Raw genomic sequence first — 21,690 nt, 5'->3', positions numbered from 1 at the left:
TTTCCCTAAAACGAGTATTATTAATGCACTCATTCAAATGTTAATGAAGTAATGCTCACAATTCCTGCAAGATATTTATAAACAGAGTGCTGTTGCTAACTTGCAGAGGGCGATGATGAAGTGGCAAATTTCTGACACCATAAGATAAAGCCCATTGCTATCTAAGTCTGTTGAAACCTAAAAATCAATCTTTTAGCTTTTATTCATAGAAACTTAGGAAAATAAAATGCTGCAAAAACACATTCTTTCTTTATAATGCCTGAATAGTCCTGCATGACCATCAACATTTAGGCAGTTAATTATTTATACCATCAGAGATGAGTCTATCTTCCCTCACCTATGCCATACTAGACAGCTCCTGAGCAGCAAGATAGTGGAGGCATTGTGCTGGAATGCTCTGTGGTGACGTAACTGACAAGGAATCTACCACAAATCCCAGCGCTGAGCATTCATTTCTCTCTTTCTTGCAAGGGCAAAGGTTATATACTTTCTAAGAGCACACTTTACAAAATAAATACTTAAGTATACCACATTTTTGGCCACTCATGGAGGAAATAATTGTGTAGAAGAGCTCCGGGGAGATGCTTTATTGATGAAGATCAGTGAATCAGAGATATGTAGATGAAATTTTCCCGAGACAACGCCATCTTCAAAAATAAGGAAAACCCTTTGAGCTGAAACATGTTTTGGATCCAGGAAACCTCTGTTCGTAGGAGGGAAATAATTGAAAACACCTGAACCTTACATACCACTTGTTTCACGTGTTCCTATTACAAATCTTTGAGGAAAAGAGGTTGGGAGGGAAGTCTGTTGGGGTGAGATGGCTTATTGGCCATAGTCACCAGAGCCCTTTCGGTTGTATGTTTATACTCCCAATGTGAACATGATAATCATCAAAAATGGAGACAGCTGGAAGAAATTTTAAACCATGAAATCAGTGAACTTTTATTGTACACTCTTAAATTTCCTGCTAGCCTCCTCAAAACATTATGACTGCACAGTTTCCATAGTAACCATGAACAAAACAGAACAGTCTACACAATTTGGCCAACACCTGATTCAAAGATAACACTTAATGGTGCAAAGTGGCAAAAAGTGTTATTGACAGTTTTCTGAAAATGTACAAGTCTGCTCCGGAGTGTCCAAAAATGAGGAAATAATGTGAACGGTGTGGCCCAGCAACTGGAAAATATTTATGCTGCAATATAACCAGAAAGTATATGTAAAGTTGTTTTGTTGAGCAATGGGTATCTTCTCAGAGGCTTGAGACTAGAATATGATTTTCTTCCCTCTTGGAAATACTAGTTATATTTGATTAGAAGTACTTTGTAAACCATTTTAACCATTTTAGTGTACAATTCAGTGGCATTAAGTACATTCACAATGTTGTGCCACCATCACCTCTATCCATTTCCTGAACATTTTTCATCATCCCCAACAGAGACTCCGTACCCATTAAATAATAGCTTTCCATTCTCCCCTTGCCAGCCCAGCCCCTAGTAAACTCTGTTATACTTTCCATCTCTATACAATTTTTATTCAGATAAGTGAAATTACATAATATTTATTCTTTTGTGTATGGCTTATCTCATTTAACATAATGTTTCAAAGTTTATCCACGTGTAGCATGTATTAGAACTTCATTTTTTAAATAACTGAATAGCATTTCATTGTATTATACACCAGATTTTAAAAATCCATTCATCTGTCGATGGACACGTGTTGTTTCTATTTTTGGGCTTTTGTGAATAATATTCTATGAACACTAGTATAAAAGTGAGACAGCCAGGTGGGAGGGGTTCCCTGGAGAAACTCCAATCAGCCTGCCACTGAGATGGAGACTTGGGTTCGTGCCCTTTGCAGCAAGGAGGAGACTGGCCCTGCCTCTTCCTGTGTAGAACCTGGTATTCCAATGGCTGGCGGGAAGCACTCTAGCAGTGGACTGGCCTTGCAGAGGATCCCTGTTTTCCCCCATTTAACCCCCCTTTCACCCAATAAAACCCTGCTTTACTCACCCTTTAACCGTCTGTGAGCCTAAATTTTCACAGCTGTGGAACAGACAAGAACCCCGTCTTTAGCTAAACTAAGGAAAAGTCCTGCAACAAAAGCCTATGTTTGGGCTGGGCGCGGTGGCTCACGCCTGTAATCCCAGCACTTTGGGAGGCCAAGGTGGGCAGGTCACCTGAGGTCAGGAATTCGAGACCAGCCTGGCCAACATGGTGAAACCTCCTTGCTACTAAAAATACAGAAATTAGCCGCACAGGGTGGTGGATGCCTGTAATCCCAGCTACTCGGGAGGCTGACGCAGGAGAATCACTTGAACCTGGGAGGTGGAGGCTGCAGTCAGTGAAGATCACACCACTGCACTCCAGCCTGGGCGACAGAGCGAGACTCCATCTCAAAAAACAAAAAACAAAAAACAAAAAAAAGCATATGTTTGAATCCCTTGGCATATTTTAAAAAATATATTTTTAGCTCTTGGTGCTTGGGTGTAATAAACCAACAAAACTCAATGAATTTCTCTTCATGGTCACCACTGATAAAATTTTGGGGTTATTTTACTCTTAATCTTTTAAAAGAAGATATTGGGGAAACATTCTCACTTCTCTCCTTCCCCTCAAACTCCAAGAAAGTATGCACCATATCTTCCTGTATATGCTATATAAATATACATAAATCAATTTAAATAGAGCTACAAGGTATAGGCAGGATATTGTCACAGAATCTGAAGCAATCATACTTTCTCACTACAAATAGGGTCAACATTAATAATAGGCATATTTCATTTTTTAAACTTTTAGACTGTTGATAGGTATAGAATAAGATAGCTGTAGAATAAGGACTGAGGATGGCATTTTTAAAAGGTAGCTCCATTACATTATTTAATTAAAATACTTTTGTTCCTTTGTCATTTCCTGTTCTGTCCATGGGATTTTGCACATAGTAAGTATCAAAAGCTGAAAGGTGAGACTCTTTTGGCAAATTTTAGATGTGTAGGCAGGTTTAAAAACTCCCAGCTGGTTACTCCATAGAAATTTAACTCATTATTTCATTAGGAAGCTGAATTAACCCCATACTTCAAGGAGACAGATTCCAACTGTAGAGAATCAGACAGACTCCAAGATTCATAATTCCTGACACATACACTTTTGGAAAATGCATCTGCAGAAACTGTGGAAGTTGTAGACCTGATAGTTGGGTAGGGTATAAAAGACTGAAGTCACAAGGGCACTTCATGTGAACAAAATAAAGACTGTGCTGGTTTTGCTTTTGACCAATGTTTTTTTCTCAACTGCTTAGAAAACAAACACTTTGACTTGTCCACTAACTCTAGCTTTTTCTTTCAGAAATGGTGACAGTAAAGTCCTAAGAAATTATTATTTTTTTTTCTAAAAGAAACTATTTTCTTGCTTCCTTGCTCCTGGCTTCCTCTCCTGTGTGATGAAGGTTGGTTGCAACATGCTAGGCATGTTCATTTTCTCTAGACTTGGATATTATTGTCCTGAGCAAAAAAATAAATGGCAATGCATGGTGAAATGTAATTCTGACCGGAATGCTTCAATTGTTATAGCAATATGAAGTAGAGGTGTTCAGAGTCTTTCCATTCATATTAACCTTAAATTAAGACCCAGAATCATCAGGTCTTGATCATACTCACAGATGCACGACAGTAACAGCAGGAAAGAAATTCTTTTTTGTTGTCTTTTCAGACAGGGTCTGGCTCTGCTGCAAGGCTGGAGTGCAGTGGCATGATCCTAGCTCACTGCAGCCTTAACCTCCTGGGCTCAAATGATCCTCTAGCCTCAGCCTCTCAAGTAACTGGGACTACAGCCATGTGCCAACACACCTGGCTGTTTTTTAAATTTCTTTTGTAGGCCAGGCGCGGTGGCTCATGCTTGTAATCCCGGCACTTTGGGAGGCCGAGACGGGCGGGTCACAAGGTCAGGAGATCGAGACCATGGTGAAACCCCGTCTCTACTAAAAATACAAAAAATTAGCCGGGCGTGGTGGCGGGTGCCTGTAGTCCCAGCTACTTGGAGAGGCTGAGGCAGGAGAATGGCGTGAACCCGGGAGGCAGAGCTTGCAGTGAGCCGAGATTGCACCACTGCACTCCAGCCTGGGCGACAGAGCGAGACTCTGTCTCAAAAAAAAAATTTTTTTTGTAGTGACAGAGTTTCACTCTGTTTCCCAGGTTGGTCTTGAACTCCCACCTTGGCCTCCCAAAGTGTTGGGATTACAGGCATGAGCTACAGTGCCCAGCCATGGGAGGAAATTATGAGAACTCAAGTTTTGCCAAGGTGAAAGGATTATTCATTTTTTTCCCCTGTGAACTCAACTCTGTAATGTGCACTTGTTTAGTTTACAGTTTAATGGTGATTTATGATGTTCAGGGCTCTTTTATGCCTAAGCAGCTTAGCTATTATATTTCATTATCTGGGTATGGATACTGCTTACTTCTGGTTTTGAATATGGGAATCAAAATGGTTTTGAGGCAGCCTGTTTACTGATCCATTTTTAAATGTTCACACCCTTCATTTTCTACTTGGTGGTACTTGAGTAGTGCCTGATTATCTTTTCCTTTAAATATTTCAGGTGTGCCCCAGACTTGAAAGAAACTAGGTAACATACTTAAAGTGTGATAGAAAAAAAAAAACCAAAAACCCAAGCTTTGTTTTCCTGTGTGCAGCAGGCTTGAATTTTCTGTAGAAGTCTTAGCAGGAGGCCTTACAGCCTGAGATGTTTGTGTTCTATACCTCCTCTACGAAAGCAGAACCCGCTACGTTTGCTCAGGCATCTGATTTTCTTTAAGTTGTGGAATGTCTTTGACTAGCATGGCAGGGAGCCTAGATTGCAGGTCTTTTTCCTCTTCCATACAACTTGACCATGACACCATAAAGGTAAAGCTGGGAAAACAAGAACAGGGTAACTAACAAGAAGTGCACAGTGTACTTCTTTGAAAGAAGGAGGTCGTGGGAAAAAAAAATCATGAAATTTCAACTGAATGAAAAATTTTGGAAATTGATAGATCAGTTTGGGGCTGAGAGGAGAAACATATTATCAGTGCAGAGATTGAAGGAATATGCCACAAAGTAGAGATAGAAAACACTGATATCAGAAAATGTAACTATCAGACTTTCAAAACTCCTTTAAGGCAGGTTTCACATTAAAGAGCATTAAATATTAGTCCCTCTCTCTGGGCTGTTAAATACAGACTCCCCATTCACAAAAAGTGGCCCCAGGAGAAACTGTTATAAAAACTTCTTGTCAGGTCCCAAGGAACACTCCTTGGAGGGCTAGAAGGACATCCCATGTTTGAACTGTCCAGTTTAGACCACTGAGGACAGTAGGAGATACATGAACATAGCTCAGTTCATGAAAAGACTCCATCACCAGCACTTTTATTAGGAATGCCTCCTATGTGTAAGAGCGTTTACTGGTTGTGAGTTTATATGCTGTGTTGGCAATGTTGGTGTTTTCTGTGGGTCCTAAGCAATTGCATACTCTTGAGGACAGTTCTGGTGATCTGTAACAAGACCCATTTGTTCCCCTGCTCTTTCTTCCATTTTTATACTTTTTTCGAGAATCCTCAGTATTTCCTAGCAAGTCTAAAAGTTCACACGACAGGTGGCAGCCACATAGGAAAATTACCTGGCCTTTCCAGAATTCTCTAACTTGCGAAAAGTTCTGTTTCTGTGGCATTCTGTGGCATCGCCCACAGACACTGTTCATTAGTCACACAACAGAATGCCCACACATTCTTTGTAAGGTACTGAGTAAGGAGAGCATTTGAGAGCCTGACTCTGAGCACACTGCATGTTTTTAATCATTTGTTGCATAGAAATGTGATCAGTGGTCAAATAAACTCGAGATTGAACTTTGTTTTTGTTTGTTTGTTTGTTTTTGTTGTTGTTTTTGAGACAGAGGCTCACTCTGTTGCCCAGGCTGCATGCAGTGCAGTGGTGCGATCTCAGCTCACTGCAGCCTCCACCTCCTGGGTTCAAGCATTTCTCTTGCCTCAGCCTCTCGAGTAGCTGGGACTACAGGAATGTGCAACAATGCCCAGCTAATTTTTGTATTTTTAGTAGAGATGGGGTTTCACCATGTTGACCAGGCTGCTTTTGAACTCCTGACCTCAAGTAATCCACCTGCCTCGGCCTCCCAAAGTGCTGGGTTTACAGGTGTGAGCCAGTGTGCCCAGCCATGAGATTGAAATTTCATTTGCTTGTTTGTCTCTGTAATTGGCATTCTGTTAAATTGGCAATTTTAGAAGTAGAACCTAAATCTTTCTTGCAGTTTCGAACAGTGATAGCCCACTCCTCCTTTTGTGAATGAAAATGTTTCTTCTGGTCCTGCTTCTAAATGTGTGGTGTCTCTTTCTTTCAGACAAATTTGAGTGGGGAAAAAAGACAAAGACAATCTTAAAGGTTAATTAGCACAGTGGTGTGGAAGAGCAATGGCATCAGGTTGAGATTCTAGTCTTAACTTTGCTACTTACTATCTAAGTGACTTTGGGCGAGTCACTTAATCTCTCTGATCTAAAGGTTCTTTAGCTATAAACTGGAGATAGTATCAGGCCTGCCTACCTCAGAGGCTCAAGTGACATAATGTAAAGCCATGAAATGCTATCCAAATGTACAGCATTACAGGTTGCCAAGGTTGCTCATGAATACCAGTAAGAACCAAACAAACAATTGCTTCATCTCTGAACAATTTTCCACAAACTGACAAGTCCGACTCAGGAGCTGATAGCAATAGATAAGTCATCCACTCATGAACAATTAAACTGAATAAGTAAAATTTTGCTCCCAGTAAGGCTTCAGAAGGGCACAGTGAAGGGCACATTGATGATCGACCCTGAAGATACCACCAGATGGGGGAGGGAGCTCTGAGAAAACAGAAGTAAGGCATCTTATAGGAGGCCCAGAACTTTTCCAAACAGGGTGGGTAGATTTTTTTTAAAAAATCAAAGCTACCAGAGAATATGCCACAGAGAGGATCAATGAACAAGACTTTTACCGTGGTAGTTACGCAAAATAATAACCGAGAAAGATCAACGAAGGCTAAAAACCTCTGCCAAATTGTTATTTAAATATCCAATGGGACGATTCAGAATATTTTTTCCAACCTAAACAAAAAAAATTCCCCCTTTTTTTTTGTATACAATAAAATTTCCCCTTTCCAACTCATATGCAAATTCAGGAGAATTCTCTCTGGCTACAGGGAGTGAAACATAATCAAATTATGGAAGTGCTGTTGCTAAATGCCTGGGCAGATTTCAGACCTCATTCTTTGCATTTCAATTGCACACTACTAAAGCTTATGACAACTGAAGGAAATTGATCACCAGGTAGACATAACTCAGGATCTCTGGGAGCAAGAACTATATTACTAGGAGCCAAGTCTGAATTCTTGGCTCGCAGTAATACAATTCTTTGCCATTAAAATACCTTGGGATTAGTTCTGGCTTTGTGGTTAATTACTGGTTAATTTTGGTAACTCACCTCTTCAGACTGCAGTTTCTTTTGCCCTAAAGGAAAATGGTTGGATAAGTCCCTTTTCAGTCCCAATGTCCTAGAAGTGTCGGTGAAGGAGGCTTTGAATAGAGAAGTTGTGGCTATCACATTTTTAGGAAGTTGGCAGTTCAAGGATATGATGCTATAGGAATGGAGAGAGTGGGCTTGACAAAGAGTAGTTGACTTTCAGAAAAATAGAAGATGACAATTAGGGAAAATCTAGGGAGAGACAGGCTGAAAGAAACCGGACAGCTGAGCAATCAGACAGAACCTGAAAGGCCTGTGCATACATGAGGGGAGCTGGAGAAACCCAGAGAGCCAGTAGGCTGTATGGAGTAGAAAAATTAAGTCATTTCTACCAGGAGAGTGCAGAATACCAACAAGTTAGGGTTCACGTGGCTGTAGTTTTATCTTAAGTCAAGGAATGAATAGGAAGCCTAGGCAGAAAAAACAAAAAACAAAAAACGAGAAAACATATAAATAGACCAGCAGTAAACGAGGGCAACAAAGAATGTGAACTAGAGAAAGACACCAACCAAAAGGAATCTTCATCAAAACACCACCTTGTCATTAGCTATTTAGGGGAGCATTTAAACTCAACCACTTAAAAGACAGAAAACCAACTTTGTTGAGATATTCCTCAATTACTTAGTTGATATCATCGTGAAAAAGAGATGACGCAACATAGAATTAACTCGTTAAATGATACAATATCATTTAGCATGTGAGAACAGCTGCAGTCTCATTAGCCAGAATGATTTCTGTGATGTAATTAATACTCTCTTGCTCACAGGAATTAAAATGTACTGGTGTAGTTGCAGAGTTGTTCTGAGTGTTTGAAGCGACTCTGGAGTTCAAGGGCTCGTTACTTAGCCATCAACAAGGATAAATTGAGGATTTGGGGCAAAAATTAAAGATGTGACATTTCCAATTTCCCATTCTTAGGAAGTTTATCATTCAACATGAAGACAACTGATGGCTCTAAAGGCAACATAAATATTTAACAGAAAATTAGTGACTATGGAATATATAAGGACAACCCATGTTCTGATGACTTTCAAAGACATTTCTGCCTCTGCTTCAGAGATGAAGCAAAAATAATATGACATTACTTTCGTCATATTATTTTTCTGTGGAGAAAGCAAATTTGCAATACTGTTACTTACCTTTAAAGGTTGAGTTGACTGCTTATTGCTTTTGTGTCTCAGATGTCTTCTTTTTCTTAGTTCCTGAAAATTAAAAAAAAAAAATTTAAAAAAGGAGAGAGGATAGGTAGGGAAGGGCAAGAGTTCAGTCCAGTATTCCAAGTATTGATTTTTCCATGTTAAAACAAATCCTGGAATAAGCGAACAACAAAAGGATTTTCTTTCACTTGAAGAAGAAATTTGTGGCTTAAGGATAGTATTTAGTGGAGACTTGAACAAAGTGGTTTAAAAACCACCTGAAAAGTATTATTTGATTCTTATGAAGTTCAAGTTTCCAATGAATCATTCTAAAAGGAAGCATATATTTCAGGACATAATTAGTCAAAACTTTGAGACAAAAAATACCCATCTGGAAGATATATTTTTTAAAATGGAGGGTTGGAGAATAATTTTACCAGCCTGTAAAATTCCTCAAATGCTTTCTATACGTAGAACTGCAATAATGACAAAGTAGCTAGGGGAGGGAGGTCCAGCAATCGGCTGCATCAGGAGGGATGTGACAGAAGGAGATGATGCTTCGCCTGCTATGTCAGTCAACTCCAGCCTGGTGATGAATGAGGTGACAGATACGGTGGCCTTCCTCACTCTCATCTACTTAAGCAGGAATTGAAAGTCACTTTGTTTAAATATAATTTCCAGATATGAAGCAAGTGTATCAAACTGAAATAGTGTTGAATTGAATGACACCAAGTACAAATTACTTCTAGACCAAAGATGAGTGTCATTTTTATTCTTGTAAAACAAAAGAGAAGAAAACCAAATAATATCCTAGGTGTAGATGATAATGAGCTCCTCTGGAAAAAAACAAAACAGGAAAATCTCCTCGGTCATACCTAAGCCTTTCTTTTTCTATGCAAGCTCAGAAGAATTATCAAGTTAAATTGCTGGTATTTTATTACAGAAAAACAATATCCAAAGCTGGAAGTGAAAATGTGATCTGCAAGGAAGATTAACAAAAATGAAGACTGTTCCTGGTTATCACGGTAATTTTCTTAGCCACAAATAGGATTCTGAATCTAAAGAATCAGGATGCTGTTTGGCACATCACAGTATAAACTTGCTAAATAGTAAGTTATGAACCTGGGATATAAATAGGCTTCTAAGATATTTTCCTTACTATAAGCAGTGGCTTAGATATAAGATGACTCTGGCTAATCTTCTAGAGCAGTTTGTTGGCACGAAATAGACCTTGTAAATATTTTATGTATGTCCTTCCAGACTGACTAATCTAAGAACGAAGGTTTCCAATTGTACCCTGAAAGTTTATCCTCAGGAAATGCTGTACTCTATACTTCAGAGCTACAAACATTTGTAGAAAATTCCCATCTACAAGTTTTTGAAATTGAATGACAGGACTGTCAGTAGTGGTGGTGTCTGTCTGTTTCCACATCAGTGAGTAATGTCAATTTTGGGGTTTTTTTTTGAGCCCCAATCATTTAGCACCTAGTAACTTTAATCTGAATCCCCTGAATTTCTGAAATCATATTTTTTACTTGTGTAAAGAAATGGACGTCTATTTCTGTAAAGAAGGTTACAATCTTTCATAACTAAAGGACGATTTAAAACATTTGTTTTATAATATTGAAATGTTTTGAAATAAAATATCTGGTCATAATGTTACCTAATTATTCTGTTACTAAGACTAATACTTTGGAATTCATTATTCAGCCATTAAAGAAACGTTTGTTTCAATTGTAAGAAGCAGCACATAAATTGTTCTCACTCGTCTATTCTTTTTTTAAAAAGTCCTGCAGAAATAAGGTGACTTTTTAATCTAAATTTTCTGAAAGTAAGCAAGAGAAGAGAAAAATTATTACTTTTGAATATATGATGTAGTAAAATTTTCCTTTATATAAAGGTTTCTAATTTTTTGGAACAATTATTTGATAATAGAATATGCACGGGACCCCTTAGTATTTTGCAATGTTCCTTCAAATTATTGTTTTCTACTCAGTCTGATGATAAGTGCTCCAATACAGTAATTAGTTTTTTCTATCCCTCTGGATAGTGAGATATTTTTCGTTTAACATTTTTTATACATTAACTCATATAATTTCTAGTTATGTCATTGACTAACTTAGCCATATATGTTTATATGTATATAATATTGACTAATACTCTGCCTATTCACAGAAACGTGATGTTATTCCAAATTCCTAGTCTGACAAATTTAAACCACGCAATACACACAAACATCAACAAACAGAACAGATACTAATCTGAGGAATATATAAAGAAAAACTCAAAAATCTCAAACTTGTATTGGAGGCAATTTCTTATGGGAAAAATATACTTTGATCCTAAGACAGATAGGTCAGATCTATTAAATTATAATGAGCCCACAGTCCAGCTTAAGTAAAATTCCATAGATGTGGTCTTAATATGGAGCTCACATTGATGAGATTTTAAGTGTTTCATTCCTGCATAAGGTTATCTATGTTCTGCTTTTATTTATTTTCTAGCAGTTAGTTTTTCACAGTGTGGCTTTGCCACACTCAGAAACAAAGAAACATCATCATTATTATTACTATGATAACATTTGCATAGAAGGCAGTAGCAGGTGCAGAGTCCACAATTAGGATGAATTCCACTGCAGTATATGAGATGGATTGCAGAAGATAGGCAAAGCGCATTCAACCATGAACAAATAAAGTACATTAAACTGAACATGCTCACAATATCAACTCGTAACAATGCAAAATACTATCCTCAGACTAGTTTCTGTCATTTAACCTGAATTACAGAAGAACACTGACAAAATTGTCGACAATCTACAAGCTAATCAGAGCAAGAAGAGAGCACATTCTCTCCAGGTGTAGGATGAATGATGGCAACACAGTGTAAACCTATCTGCTGTGTTAAAGGGCCGTTAGCCTTCATTCTGACGACTCCTTCGTGCTGTACTCAGGGCCTTGCCTTTGTGCTCTAACAGCTCCTGGTACATACTAGATTCTATCAAAAAATCTGTCTTATTTATTTTACTATTTCAAATTTTTATTGTGAAAAATTTAAACATACAGAAAATGTCAATGAATAATACAACCAAATTTGTATACTTATCACCCAGATTTAATCATTAATATTTGCCATATTTGCATTATCTTATAATTTTTTTTTTTAATGGAGTTTTGCTGTTGTTGCCCAGGCTGCAGTGTAATGGTGCGATCTTGGCTCACTGCAACCTCCACCTCCCGGGTTCAAGCAATTCTTGTGCCTCGGCCTCCCGAGTAGCTGGGATTACAGGCATGCTCCACCACACCTTGCTAATTTTGTATTTTTAGTAGAGACGGGGTTTCACCATGTTGGCCAGGCTGGTCTCAAACTCCTGACCTTAAGTGATGCACCCACCTCGGCCTCCCAAAGTTCTGGGATTACAGGTGTGAGCTACTGTGCCCAGGCACATTATCTTATATCACATATGCCTACATGACCAGACCATTAGAGAGTAAGATTTCAGTATGAATCTCCTAAGAACAACCAATATAACCACAACACAATTAACACACCTAAGAAAAGAACAATGACTCCATGTCTAATATTCATTCTGTATTCAAATTCACCTAATTATCTTAAAAAATGTCTGTTTGGGCTGTGATTTTTGTTTTCTTTTTAACCACTAGCCTATTAAGGGAAACTAAATCTTGAAATGGTAGCATTATTCTATGGGCCATCTGGCTCAGACACAAAGATCCAACTTAACCTAAAACTTAAAGTATAAAAATAAAAAAAAATGGCATAAACAAAAGTATTTATCCCTCATTGAACAGTCTGGAGATGTGCCAGTACAGGGTACTTTGGGTGGCTCTTTCATCCTCAGCTCACGGCTTCATCTCTCAGTTGAAATATGGCAGCTCTAGCCCCATGGTCATGCCATAGAGAAGGCACAGGGGAGCACACACGCTCAGGGCATGCTCCAGATGTTGTAGACACAATTTCTGTTCACATTCCATTATACAAGATGTTGACACATAATCCTACTATTTGCAGCAGAGGCTGAGAAAAACAGGCCTTATTATTGGTGGCCATGTGTCTAGATTTCCCTGGACCTGTGAATCTTGTGTATAAAGGAAGAATATTTTAAGGGCTGCAATTAGCTTTCTCTGCTATGAGGTATTTCTGGAAATGACTGAGCTATGACAAACTATATTAAAATTAATTCCCAAGACATTGCAACATAATGATGGGTTTAAGCTTCTTAATGGTTAAGACTGTTTTTCTCTTACACTGAATAGCTTCATGTTATTAATATTCATTTTCAGTTCATCAACGTATTTTTTTTTTAGATTTTCTTTGTCCTTCCTTGTCAGTGTATAAGCTGTCCATGCTCGTTAATGGAACCATGCTTTCTTCCCTTACCAGTTTTTATTGCTCATTAAGTTTTTTAAAATAAAATGTATTTAAGTATAATATACATGAAGGAAAGTTCACAAATCATAATTTACAGCATGGTGAAACCAGTAAAACATACTTGTAAACACCACTTGGATCAAGAAATGGAACATGTCGGTGTTCTAGAAGCATTTTTGGTAACCTCTATTACTCCTTTCTTCCCTCAAAGTTAATTATTATCCTGACCTTTGACACTATGGTTCAATATTGTATGTTTTTGAATTTTATATACACAAAATCATTCAATACACATTCCTTTTTGTCTGACATTTCTTGTTCAATAGTATGCTTACGAGATTCACTGATATTATTGCACGTAGCAGTAGTTCATTCATTTTAATCACCTATGGGATTGTATGAACATATTATAATTTATTTGCCCATTAAATAATTGATGAACACCTGGATTGCTTCTAGTTCTTGGCTACTACAAATACAGTCACTCAGACCATTATTGTGTGTATATTTTGGTGCACATATGTATATATTTGTTAGATATATATAGTTCTTGGGAATGAAACTGCTGGTTTATGGGGTAATTAGTATGTATATATTCATTTTTCTTGCCTTATTTCATGCAGACTTCTAGTACAATGTTGAATAGAAGTCATCATAAAGAGAATTCTTGTCTTTCTCAGGACCTCAAAACCTTTCACCACTGCACCTACTTCACCATTAAGTATGATATCGTTTGCTTTAGGAGTTTTGCAAATATCATTTGTCAGATGAAGAAAATTCTTTCTAGTCCTAATATTCTAAGGTTCTCCTCTCGTGGGTATGGAATGAATATTTTATCAAATGCTTTTACTATTGAGATGATTATATAATTTTCCTCTTTATAACCAGCCTTGCATTCCTGAAATAAACCCAATTTCTTGGTGATATATTATCCCCAAATATCCCATGTATCAAAGAAGATATTACGTTGGAAATTATATATTTTTAACTGAATGATAATGAAACTATGACATATATCTTTTTGTTTTTTGAGACAGAGTTTCACTCTTGTCGCCCAGGCTGGAGTGCGATGGCGCGATCTCAGCTCACTGCAACCTCCGCCTCCCAGGTTCAAGCGATTCTCCTGCCTCAGCCTCTGGAGTAGCTGGGGTTACAGGTGCACACCACCGTGTTCAGCCAATTTTTGTATTTTTAGTAGAGATGGGGTTTCACCATGTTGGTCAGGCTGGTCTCGAACTCCTGACCTCAGGTGATCTGCCTGCCTCGGCCTCCCAAAGTGCTGGGATTACCGGCATGAGCCACTGTGCCAGGCCGACATTCTTATACTATTCTTATAGTTTCCATCCTATATTACAACATGTATTTTTGATTTATTAAAGTCTAATATAAGATGTTATTTTTACAACTTATTGGAAAAACAGAAAATTTAGAATACGTTAACTCCATTTAATCCTCTCCCAACTTTTGTTCTATTTCTGTTGTAATGGATTGAATTGTGTCTCCCTAAAAGATATGTCCTAACCCTTGGAACCTGTGAACATGACTTTATTTGGACATAGGGTATTTGGAGATGTAATAAAGTTAAGATGAGGTCGTGGTGGATTGGTATAGGCCCTAACCCAATGACTGATGTTCTTATAAAGAAGAGAGAAATTGGACACAGACACACAGGAAGTTAAGGCCATATGAAGACAGAGGCAGAAATTACAGCGATGGATCAACAAGCCAAGGAGTATCAAGGAATGCCGGCAATGACTACAAACTAAGAAGATGCAAGGAAAGAAAATTTTCTAAAGTCTTCAAAGTGGGCATGGCCTTGCCAACACCTTGCTTTTAGACTTCTGCCTCAGTATTGTGAGAGAATAAATTTCTTTTGTTTCAAGACATCAAGTTTGTGGTGCTTTGTGAAGGTAGCCCTCCCTAGGAAACTATATAGTTGTCATGTATTTAAATTCTATCTCAATTTAAAACCCTATAAGACAACATCAGTATTATTTTGTGTAGTAAACATTTATGTTTGTTCATGTTTTGTTTCCTTTTTTTTTTTTTTACTTTTACCTATAGCTCTGTGCATTCATGTGGGATAATTTTCTTTCTATTTGAAGTATTTCCATTAGTATCTCCTTAGTGTGGATTTGCCGTTAATGAATCCTTCCAGTTTGTCTTTGTCAGAAAATGTCCTTATTTTACCTTCACCCTTTCAGGTATATTTTTCCTCAATATAGAACTCAGGATTAGAAGTTCTGCTAGCCCATTGAGGCTATCATTCCATTATCTTATGACTTCCATATTTTGTTTTCTGAAGTTTTATTATGATGTACATAGATGTGGTTTCCTTTGTATTTATGCTGCTTGGGATTTATTATTGTTCTTCTGTGGCTTGATGTCTTTGTATCAGTGTTTGAGAATTTTTGCCATTATTTATTTAAATATTGTTTCTGTCCCAACCTCTCCGTCATCTCCTTTTGGGATTCAAATTACAACTCTACTAGACTTACTTGTGCTCAGTCTTTCTCTCTAATCTTTTTTTGTTGTTCCTTTCTTTCCTTATCCTTTGCTTCCTTACTGCTTTTTTTTTTTTTCTAGATTTGGGGATATTTTGTATTCCACTTTATTTTTTATATTCCTTCCAAAATTCTCATTAAAATACCAGTCTAACTCTATGAGATGTCATTTAAAAATCTTCAGTGTCTTTTTTTCAGTCTGTCCTTCAGTATACACGTATTAACTCCTATGTGTCATGTGGTGAGTTTGGTGCAAGTGACAAAAAGATGACCAAAATAAAAGCAATTTAACACTTATAGTCCAGAGATAAAAGAGAATTTACAATACAGTGCAATAAACGCTTTGCTTGGTGAGTGTAAGATATTACTGAGAACACATATTAGGAGCAAAAAACTCATTTGGTGGGGACTAGAGAAGGGTTCTTTGGAGGTAGTGACATATAAGTGAAACTTTAAGGATGAAAAAGAATTATCCATAAGAAGAGGAGGGGTAAAAGAATGTGTGAAGGCCTGGAGGTAGTCAGGGTGTGTTTGAAGAACTGAAAGAACTTCAAGATGACTAAAGCATAGAATGCAAGAAGGTGAATGTGTGACGAGATAGGACAGCCCTGGCTCAAAGATACTTAAACAATTTCATGGGTTTGGACTCCACCATGAGGGCAATGGGGAGAAAATGAAGATTTTAGATACATAAGATTGATTATACTTGGGAGTTGAGGAAGGAAAAGGAGTAGAGAAAGACCATTAGGATACCTCGGGTTTCTGAATGGCATTCACTTATATAAGGAAAATCAGTGGAATGACAGACTTTGAAGGAAAGACAATGATGAGTTGTTCTGAACATTCTGAGAATGAGACACTTGTAGGGCTCCAGCTAGAGATTATAAGTAATTAGCCTCATAAATCAGAAGTTCAGAATAGAATGTTGGGCTGGAGATCAAAAGTTTGGAATCTTTCCTACTCCATTTCATTTTTCACATTGCTTTAAAAATTCTCTTTTAAACACAGATCTATATGAGACTATTAACTATAACTATTAACTATAACACCTATTTAAAATCCAATTGTTGCCTCCACAGTATTTTCAGAATACAGTCAAAACTCTAACATGATGGTGTACAAATACCTCTAACATCTAGTCCTTACCAAACTTTCTGGACTAACACTTCAATTTCTACTTATATTTCAGTCAGATTCAATTTCTCTCTGTTCACTGAACCCAAAGTTTATTCTTGCCTCCTTGTGCTTTTAATATGTACTGTTTCTTCTACTCAGAATGCTTTTCCCACCCTCTTTTCAACCTGAATAACTCCTATTCGACCTTCAATACCTTAGTTCCAATGCTATCTCCCCTGAGCCTTTTCCATTGCTCTCGTCTTTTCATAAATATTTCTAAAGCAATGTTTCTTAAACAGCAAATCTTGCCCTCTCTATTGGTTATGAAATAAATTTAGAAGGTCATGGCAAGTATTTTAAAATGAAATAATAGAGTAGGAAATATCAGAATCTGTCATACTTAGAAAAATCAATATTGTCTTTTGCAACATTTGCTTTGGTTACATAGGTTTGAAATACATATTTGCAGCTACAGATGAGTTTTTTGAGCTTCAACAGTTGATAGTGGAAAAATGGTTGAATTTGAAGTTAGATTTGCATTAAGCAGCAAAAAACGAGGCAATAGCAAAAAGAAAAAATATCCCTGGTTCATGGATGTTGCTTTAGGGAGCAAAGGAGGGGAATAGGAGTAGGACTAGAAAAAGAAATCTAGGAGACTTTTGACATGTAATGCTTATTTAAAAAAACAATTAATGCAAATATGACAACGTATTAATATTTTTCATTTGGGGAAGTGGGTAGAGAAGTGTCTTTTTTGTTCTTTATGTATTTTATAACATTACAAAAAGATTCAAAGGCGGAAAATTTTCTAGCTCCATCACTTACTAAATTCTTATTTGTGAAGTCGAAATAATAGTGGAATTTATAAGGAGGTGAAAATGTTTCCTCTTGACATCTGCTGTCAGATTCCTCTTAGGATAAGGGGAGGATACCTTACCAGGCTTTTGGTAGAAGGTATGGTGACTCCTGAAGCTATGGGAGTGAGAGCTCTTCTGAAAGAGACAAAGAGGGCAATTATGGCAAGAGCTTTGGTAGTGCATGGCGTGAGGGGCCAAGGGTAATCCCTCTTGGGGCCAGTTGAAAGGATTCTTAGGAGAATCTACTCACAATTTTTTTTGTGTGTGGGGAGGGGGCTTTAATAAAACCTCTTTCTCATGACTCCCAAATCATCAGAAACATTTATTGCCCATGAGTGGTTTCTGGCATTTTAGTTTGTTGTGAACCCTGAGGGGCAGGATGAGTGTCACATCATATTTAATCCTTTAATAATCCATAGTCACAAAGTTAGCTAGAGGCCCTGTGCATTTGATCTTCATTACATTGAATAAAATTCCTACCCCCATACATTGTAGAATTCAGAACATTCCCCCAAATTTGTGCTAATTCCCACAGGAACAAATTCTCAGCCAAATGAATGCTCAGTGGTGACTTTCAGCAAACCTTCCACTAAGATGCATCCTGATTAAAAATATGAATAAGACAAAGTTGGCCATGCTCATTGGAACTATCTCACATTATTGCCAATGTAATAATGCAAGAACACGATATAAATTTATAAGCATTGGAAAGAAAGGATGTCATTTGTACACATTTGTACAATACAGAGGGGGAAGAAACAACCCATGTGGCCAGGCACAGTGGCTCATGCCTGTAATCCCAGCACTTTGGAAGGCCAACACTTGAGGTCAGGAATTTGAGACCGTCCTGGCCAACATGGCAAAGCCCTGTCTGTACTAAAAATACAAAAATTAGCTGGGTGTGGTGGCGTACACCTGTGATTTCAGCTACTCGGGAGGCTGAGGCACGAGAATCACTGGAACTAGGGAAGCAAAAGTTGCAGTGAGCTGATACCGTGCCACTGCACTCCAGCTACAGTGAGAGAGTGAGACTCTGTTTCAAAAACAAGCAAACAAACAAACAAGCAGACAAACCCATGAGACTACAAGCTATCAAAACTAGAAAGTTCAGAAAATTTGTTGAAACAAGAGCAATATACAAAGATAATTTTCCTCTTCTTTAAAAAAGTGAAAAAAAGTTATAGAAAGAGATAGCATTTTCAAACGCAGTAGCAACAATAATAACAAATCAATACACCTGCCTGGGTGAGAAATCTACAAAAGATATACAAGAATTTTATGGAAAAAAATGAGAAAATATCAATGAAAGCCATGAAAGAAATCTGAATGAACTGACAATTGATTTCATATACCATGACTCAGTATCATAAAGGTATCAACTTTCTCTCAACATGACCTTTAAAATTCTTACCATTTTAATCACACTCTAACAAGATAGTTTTTCTATGTGAAACTTGATAAAAATGATTATTGTAAAGAGGAGTAAAAAGTTTAAGAAAAGCCAAATCACACTGAAAGGGAAGAGCAAGAAGAGAGCAAAAGAATGATTATGTACCGATAATAACAGGAACAGTGTTAGTGGCACAGCGATAGATCCATAGAACACTCTAGAGAGCACAGACCCAGACCTAAGCATAGGAGGGAGGTGGTACTAGAAATCAGTGTGCACGTGATGGACACACTCTCTGGTGTTGAGACGAATGGTTTTCCATATGGAAGAAATCTGAGGTCACTATTTCATACCATACATAAAAACAACTCCAAATATATTAAAGACATACAAAAAGCAAATTGGAAAAACTATCAGAAATAAACACACAATGTTCTCACTTATTTGTAGGATCTAAAAAGTAAAACAACTGAACTCATGGACATAGAGAGTAGAAGGATGGTTGCCAGAGGCTGGGAAGGGTAGTGGGGGACTTGCGGGGTGGGGAGGTAAGGATGGTTAATGGATACAAAAAAAACAGAATGAATAAGACCTACTATTTGATAGTACAATAGTGTGACTACAGTCAATAATAACTTAATTGTACATTTTAAACTAACTTGAAGGGTGTAACTGGATTGTTTGTAACTCAGAGGATAAATGCTTGAGGGAATGGATACCACCCATAATTAATAAATATAAGCACATAACTTTATTATTATGACAATTATGAGATAGGGAATGATTTTTTATTTTTTTACATATGAAAAGATGTACAACACCACTATTAAAGAAGAACTTCACATTAAGATAATGAGTTACTAGTTAATGTCCATCAGATTGGCACATAATTTATGATTCTGGCAATATAAAGTTAGGTGAGAATAAGGGGAATGGGAAATATTTTACTATGTTGGTGGGAGTATAAATTAGCAAAATTCTTCCTACAGCAGTTGAGCAAAATCTAATGAAGTTGAAGATACAGGTACCACACAACTGAATAAGTACATGCAGGAATTTTAGAAGATTTTAAAAGTTTAGGTATGAACCCCAAAGGAACCTTTGTATGTATGCACAAGTGGACTTGCACAAGGATGATCATTGCCATAGACATAACATTTTCTTGGATGCATTCAAAGCCTTGGTAAATTTTTTTTAAAGTAAAAAAGAAAATTAAAAAAATTAAAAAATTTTTCATCTACATTGTTGATGAGAGAAACATTAATAGGGGAATAAACAAGATACAGTAAATTTGTATAATGAAATACTACATAATAGTTAAAGTGACTGAATTAGGTCTCTCTATATTACTATAGTTAAATCCCTCAAATTATAGTAAGTCAAAAAGAGCTGGCACATTTAGCATGATGCCATTTATGTAAATTAAAAACACGCAAATTATTTTAAATATATATATATGGATCCATACGCATGTAAACAAAGTATAAAATGAGAACCAGAATGATTTATTCCAATATCAGATCAGAACTGCAAATACAATTAAAAGGAACTTCAAATTTATGAATTTTTCTTTTTGGTAATGTGAAACAATACAACAAAATGTTAACATGCATTCATTCTGCATGATTAATATATGGGTGCTTTTAACATTATACTTGCTGTATTTTAACGTTTTTAAAAACAAAATGTGTTTAGCGTAAGTGGGAAGTACAGTGTGTAGATGTTTCCTTAAAATTATCCTCTTTATTAGTCTCTAGGCTCCTCTGTAGCATATTTGAGAGACATAGTTTAAAACAAGGCAACAATTTTCAAACAGAAGATAGATTTCTTTCTATCTAAGATTCTTCTGTAACTCAGCAAACTAGCCCATTTATTATTTTAGGGTAAATGGAGCAGGATTGAACAACTTCCAAGTTTAATTATTTTTTGTTTTGTCTGTTTTTTTTCTTTGCCAGCTACTAAGTGTGTGCTAACGGTGGCAAATTTTCCAGTAGCAGGCAAATTAAAAAGATAGTGGATAATTAACAAACCATGTAACTTTCCCTTGAAGAATCATGTTACAAATCCTTTCAAGGAGATGAACTGGTAATTCAGGGATTACTTGATTCAATCAGTCAGCAACCACATTCATAACATGTGTTTCTTTGTGACCATCTTTTGTGGTAGAAATCAAACAATCGTACAATTCTGATGTATATCTGTTCATATTGAAAATTAAATGAATGGAAAAAAGTTATATAACGATATATAAAGACTGTAGAGGTATCAAAGCAACTATCTTTGAATTACTACTACAAAATATGCACATACAGTGAAGTGTTTTGTGTTGAATAGCAAATGTTATTGAATAATCAAGATGAGTTGCCACTATTATATTATAGAAAAGTGCCTCAAAAATTTTGAAATCAAATTTCTTTGGAAAATAAGTTGTTCTGAATAAGTAAACTAGTGAAGGTTATCATTAATTAAAGAAAAACATAAATTAATGTATTTCTTGAAAGCCTCAAATTTAAGTCATAAGGTACTAAAGATTATAAAGGGCTAAAGTTGTTTACATCTATCTAATATATCTACATCTATATCTAAAGCTCACACACATGCACAGAGTTTATTGCTAAAGAGGCCTTCAATTTCAGACCCATATCTTTACAGATAAGGAAACTCAGACATAGAGCTACATGGTATATAATTTTATGAAAAAGAAATATATTCAGTAAATTACAAAATTTCCATCATTCTACTTCTAAAAGGTACTAT

The 21,690-nt window shown here is 36.8% G+C and overlaps 1 protein-coding gene across 8 annotated transcripts in view; it reads right to left on the bottom strand.

The window, feature by feature from the left end:
• The window catches only part of LMNTD1 (lamin tail domain containing 1), a 166,712-nt gene that overhangs the window by 14,188 nt on the left and 130,834 nt on the right, over positions 1-21,690 (bottom strand). For 3 of the 8 annotated variants that reach the window (XM_030804531.1, XM_030804532.1, XM_003265617.4), the window contains 2 exons: positions 8,681-8,743; positions 920-2,397 (listed from right to left, as the gene is read on the bottom strand). In XM_030804531.1, the coding sequence (XP_030660391.1) occupies positions 8,703-8,743 (41 nt within the window). In that variant the 3' untranslated portion in view covers positions 920-2,397; positions 8,681-8,702. Of the gene's footprint in view, positions 1-919; positions 2,398-4,759; positions 4,905-8,680; positions 8,744-20,070; positions 20,127-21,690 lie in introns of those variants that run through there. The other 5 variants (XM_003265614.2, XM_003265615.3, XM_003265618.4 and 2 more) reach the window with 3 other exon arrangements.

Source organism: Nomascus leucogenys, chromosome 23 (genome assembly GCF_006542625.1).
Source record: "Nomascus leucogenys isolate Asia chromosome 23, Asia_NLE_v1, whole genome shotgun sequence".
NCBI classification, from domain to species: domain Eukaryota; kingdom Metazoa; phylum Chordata; class Mammalia; order Primates; family Hylobatidae; genus Nomascus; species Nomascus leucogenys.
Note: the sequence above shows the minus strand (reverse complement) of the source record. Positions and strands in the feature narration are given on the sequence as shown.